General features: G+C 36.6%; 2 protein-coding genes across 2 annotated transcripts; one reads left to right on the top strand and one right to left on the bottom strand.

The window, feature by feature from the left end:
- The first annotated feature begins 419 nt into the window (after positions 1-419).
- On the top strand, positions 420-1,712 carry LOC145035620 (syntaxin-121-like). The gene has a single exon (XM_078984139.1). It carries the CDS (start codon positions 642-644, stop codon positions 1,527-1,529), a length of 888 nt encoding a protein of 295 aa, XP_078840265.1. The 5' UTR covers positions 420-641; the 3' UTR covers positions 1,530-1,712.
- On the bottom strand, positions 1,678-4,709 carry CYP97B3 (cytochrome P450, family 97, subfamily B, polypeptide 3). The gene is made up of 12 exons (XM_078984133.1): positions 4,415-4,709; positions 4,035-4,218; positions 3,839-3,946; positions 3,680-3,764; positions 3,348-3,586; positions 3,098-3,271; positions 2,920-3,027; positions 2,730-2,816; positions 2,562-2,650; positions 2,317-2,470; positions 2,087-2,236; positions 1,678-1,998 (listed from the first exon to the last, which is right to left on the bottom strand). The coding sequence occupies exons 1-12, from the start codon at positions 4,531-4,533 to the stop codon at positions 1,771-1,773; spliced, it is 1,725 nt and encodes a 574-aa protein (XP_078840259.1). The 5' UTR covers positions 4,534-4,709; the 3' UTR covers positions 1,678-1,770.
- Positions 4,710-5,115: the final 406 nt, after the last annotated feature.

Raw genomic sequence — 5,115 nt, 5'->3', positions numbered from 1 at the left:
AAGTAATTATCAAACAAAACTAATAATTTACAACCAATCAAGTCCCAAAGTCGGTATTTAATCGGGTCATTTAGATAAGTTGAAGTTAGACAATAATCATGTGATACTTTACAAATTTTATTTTTAAAAAACTGAGAAAAAATTAACACAAAAAGCTTTTACCCACGGTTAGATGTCGAGTAAAAAGTCAATCAACCTAATTAAAAATGGTAAATGATAAATAAATATGTTACACTTGAATTTCTTTAAGTCGTATTAGTTATATAATTTGTGAACGCAAATCCATATTATTTGATAATGATTATATTTATTTAACTAAAAATTAGATAAATTTTTTGATGTTTTCTAATTATATTAGTAAAAGTTTATAAGAAAACATTCAAATATTGAAAGTAATACGAGGGTTACTGAAATTTCGTCCCGCCATCCTCCAACGACCTGGACTAGTCTACCAGAAGCAGCCGTGGAAGAAAAGTCAATTCGCCACCGCGTTTTTCAGTTCTAATCCTTACATAATTCTCCCATAATCCTCTCCCAAATCCACAAATTCTTTCTTTCTCCAATCGATCAGATTAAGGAACGATTTTGATTTCTGATTTTGTGTTTTATTTTTTTGAATTTTGAAAACGCCGGCGACAAAGATGAACGATCTTCTATCCCGCTCCTTTTCCGCCGGTCGCAACGGTGATATTGAGATGGGGAACGCCGCCGATGGCGACGGTACGAACCTCGACAAGTTCTTTGAAGATGTGGAGGCGATAAAGGAGGAGCTCAAAGGTCTTGAGTTACTTCACGATCAACTTCAATCGTCGAACGAGGAGAGCAAAACCCTACACAACGCTAAATCCATCAAAACCCTACGAACGAAGATGGACAACGACGTCGCTTTGTCTCTGAAGAAAGCGAAGCTTATTAAGAATCGTCTAGAAGTCCTAGACCGTTCCAATGCATCCAACCGGAATCTCCCCGGCTGTGGTCCGGGGACCTCCACCGACCGGACACGAACCTCCGTCGTCAACGGCCTTCGTAAGCAGCTCCAGACGTCGATGAAGTCCTTCAACGAGCTCCGTCAGAAAATGACCGCCGAACACCGGGAAACCGTTCAGAGAAGGTACTACACCGTCACCGGCGAAAACGCGGATGAAGCTACAGTCGATAACCTAATCTCAACAGGACAAAGCGAGACTTTTCTACAGAAGGCGATTCAGGAGCAAGGAAGAGGACAGGTGATGGATACAGTGCTTGAAATTCAGGAACGACACGACGCCGTTACAGTGATCGAGAGAAACCTTAAGGAGCTTCACCAAGTTTTCATGGATATGGCTGTGCTTGTGGAACATCAAGGAGCGCAACTCGATAACATCGAGGATCATGTCAACAGAGCCAACTCGTACGTGACTCGTGGAACTGTTCAATTGAATGAAGCCAGGAAGAAACAAAAGAACACACGAAAGTGGACTTGTTATGCGATCCTTCTGTTACTGATTATCATCGCCATCATCGTCTTGTCCATTAGACCATGGAAGTAGAAACCTGTACTCTGCGCTCCAATACTTGTACCTTTGGTATGTTTATTAGTTTTTGTTTTCCAATTATTTGTTCATATTCGTGAGTGAGATACTGAGATTGATGTTTTCTGGTTTGATCGGTGTTCATAGTATGTAATTTAATGGCAGATGAGACGATATTCATTCTTCTATTTTCTTCGTTAATTTCTGTATCAATATTTGATTAATTTCTCTACAATAATACAATTAAAATCACCTGAATTCAATCTTCTCTGCGAGACCTGTTCTTGAGTTTGCAGAAGAGTCCGTTCTTCGTATGGATGGTTGCTCCGGTGACAAGCTCCACAGATTCCGGCGATCCTTTCAACTCCACATCAAATTTCCATAATAGCATCGCTAAAGCTATCGTAGACTCCATTAACGCAAACTGATCTCCTACGCATCTTCTAGGTCCTCCACCAAATGGTAAGAAAGCAAAATCTGATACAATCTGTTATCACATCACCACCCATGAATCTGTTAGATCACGCTTTCCACAATTCATCAAGTAAGAACAGTAAAAAGTAAAAAGTAAAAACCTCATTTGGGTAAAGAGCTCCAGGGCTTCTAGATGGATCAAAACCAGCCCACCCTTCAATATTATTGTTATCTTTTTGAACTAGAAATCTTTCTGGTTCAAATTCATTCGGATTCTCCCAGAAGTATGGAGATCTATGGAGATTATATATCTCAAAATAACAAAATCTTAACGTAAGAACAATTGAATTCCCATATAAAAGACTATGAAAAATGTTGATTTTTTACTTACTGAAATAAAAATATCTGTTCCAGCAGGAATTTGGTAACCCTGTTTATCACCCTTATAACCTCCTGGTAATATATCTGATTTTAAAGAACGTCTGATGAGCAATGGAGGCTGAGGGTATAAACGTAAACTCTCAGAAATGATGAGTCTAACATATCTGTCAAGTGCAAAAAAATAGTAATCATCATAAATTATAACAATATACTTATAAAAAAAGTAACATTCATTTGGAAAACCCGAAAACCTACTCTAGTTTTTTAAGGGACTCCAAAGTTATTCCATCCTCAGAGATGACTGTATCGATTTCAGCTTGTGCTTTCTTCATTTTGTCTGGATGCTAAATAATAAGACACATAAAATTAAGTGATAATTACAAAAATGTCCAAAATGGTAGAGTATTTTGGTCTGATTTGTACTTGAGCAAGAAGGAAGACAGCCCAAGTAAGAACAGCAGCTGTTGTTTCATGCCCAGCAATAAGCATTGTCATCAAGTCATCTCGTAACTGTTACATAAATTTTCTAAAAAAATATTATTCAAATTGAAATTTATTATTTTAATTTTAAAAAGTGAGATAACACTTAACACATGAGTCATGACAGACTTACTTGACGATCATCAACATCAACTCCTCTCATGTCAACCAAGAAACGCAAAAGACTCGCATCTTTAAGATTTTTGTAGTCCCTTTGTTGCAATTTCTCAACATCTGTTTCCTATCAACAAAAAGTTTACAAGTTTAAAAAAAAAAATTGTGGGTTTTATACTTTTATTAATGAGAGTCACCTGTCTTGTATCTTTTGCATTTCTTATAAGACCATCGAGACAATCATTAATAATCTTGAGATCATTTGCAAACTTTCTTTGTCTTGGAACAAGCCATCTAGCTAAAGGAAATTTCCAGTAAGGAATGTAGAATGTAGAACGATGTTCAGCTTCAAAAAGTGTACCATATACTGCCTGAGATAAAAAAAAAAAAAAAAAAAGATTTTAATAATTAAAAAAAAATTGTTAATGTATTGAATGATGAGTAGACCTTAATGACAGGAGATTCTTTTGTGACAGAACCAAAGTCATAATTGAAAACACCAAGACCGATTATGTCAAGTGCCAAATTTGAGAATTCTGCTTCGAGATCTAACTCGATCTCATGTTCTCCTTGTGAGTTTTTTGCTTCTAGAAGGTTCTCGAGTTTAGATATTGTTCTTTCTGAACAATTGGCAAACATTTGCACCATGGCTTCCAGATATAAGGTGTGGAATCCAGGAGCTATAACTGTGAAAAGTTACAAATCAAGAACACCTGTATTAATTATCAACTCTCATTTTCAAACAATACAAAAAAGGGCCTAATAAATATCCAGTTTACCTCTTCTCCTTTGCTTCCAAGTCTCCAAGTCAGCAGGAATTAATCCTTTCCCCATGATTGGTTCCAGAATATCAGCAAGAACTCCCTACACGATGCATATCAAGTGTCATACAGAGAGGGAAGAATAGAAAAAGAATATCAAGAACTTAAGAATTGTACCTTATCATATGAAAATGCATTTTCACGAAGAATATATCGGGCAACAATTGGATCTGATACAACTACAAATGCTTTTGGACCAAAAGCAAGTTTATAAACTGAGCCATGCTGTAAAACAAACAAACCATCATTGAGGTATCATAGATGCTAATAGCCTATGAATCAATCTTATAAAGAGAAGAAAAATGAAAAATACCTCTATGAACCAGTCAAACAAAGAGAAGAAAAGAGGTTTCCCAAACAAATCAGACACAGCACCTTCAGCTACAGGCATGGAACCAATGCTTCCACCACTCAAGAAATTAGTCAATAAATTGCTTGCGTTATCCAAAACATTCCTACTCTTATTCGTCTTCTCATCTGTACTTGTTGATTGACATCTGCATTCATCATACGACACAACCACAACTAATCTCTTATAATCAGATTCAAAAAAATTGTAATCAATTTAAGTAATTCATGCCACCACACAGAGTAAATCGAATGTCCAAATCACCTCTTTAACAAAAAAAACTTAACACAGATGAAGCAGCAGAATGGATTTCTATTTTCTCCTAGAATTTCAAATTGAGTTACCTGATTCGACATGTTCTCGGATTCGCACTGAAGCGATAGGGTTTAGGAGAAGTTGAAGATGGAATATCATTTGCGCAGAACTGAGGGAGCAACGAGCAACTAGTGGTGACAATTGACATGGCTACTGAAATTCAATCGGAAAGGGGTTTCAGTTAGGAAGATCGACGCAATTGGAGATTGCGATATTATGATATCAGTGGCAAATTTGGGGAGCCACCCACATGGTATTGCTGCTAATTATAGTAGAATGTTGAAGTTAAAAAACTGAACTTGGAATGCATTGGGAAGATACTTTAACTGAAATGTTTGTTTACTGTGCGCCCAAAATCGGATTTTGGTAAGGTGGGGATATTTGCATTCCACCCCCTATAACTTTTGGTTTTTTCATATATGTCCTTCATGACTAATGAGGTATATGCTTAGAGAGGCATACTACCTCCAGAACGAGAACAACAATACTTGTCGAACCTAAACCATGGTTTATGTTGAGTCACCGAGGTTACCACAAGTATGGTCTTTTCGAACCATTCAGATGATCAGATCTCTTACACTAGTAACAAATGACATCAAGTCATATAAACATTGGCATTATCATTAAATAGATTGTAATGTACTAGCGAATCATAAAAGTTCATGAATCCATATTGATAAGACTAATGATACAACCTAAGTACAACATTTTCTACCTTCGGTAGCAAGAA

The sequence above is a fragment of the Lactuca saligna genome, chromosome 1, assembly GCF_052625555.1.
Source record: "Lactuca saligna cultivar CGN05327 chromosome 1, ASM5262555v1, whole genome shotgun sequence".
In the NCBI taxonomy this organism is placed as follows: Eukaryota; Viridiplantae; Streptophyta; class Magnoliopsida; order Asterales; family Asteraceae; genus Lactuca; species Lactuca saligna.
This window is presented reverse-complemented; position numbering and strand designations above follow the sequence as displayed.

Excerpts from the sequence above, each read along its gene's own strand:
- LOC145035620 (XM_078984139.1), top strand. The coding sequence starts at position 642 with ATGAACGATCTTCTATCCCGCTCCTTTTCCGCCGGTCGCAACGGTGAT.
- CYP97B3 (XM_078984133.1), bottom strand. The coding sequence starts at position 4,533 with ATGTCAATTGTCACCACTAGTTGCTCGTTGCTCCCTCAGTTCTGCGCA. Across the intron at positions 3,765-3,838 it reads ATGCATTTTCATATGATAAG|GGAGTTCTTGCTGATATTCT; the intron begins GTACAATTCTTA and ends TGCATCGTGTAG. Across the intron at positions 1,999-2,086 it reads GAGCTCTTTACCCAAATGAG|ATTGTATCAGATTTTGCTTT; the intron begins GTTTTTACTTTT and ends ATGTGATAACAG.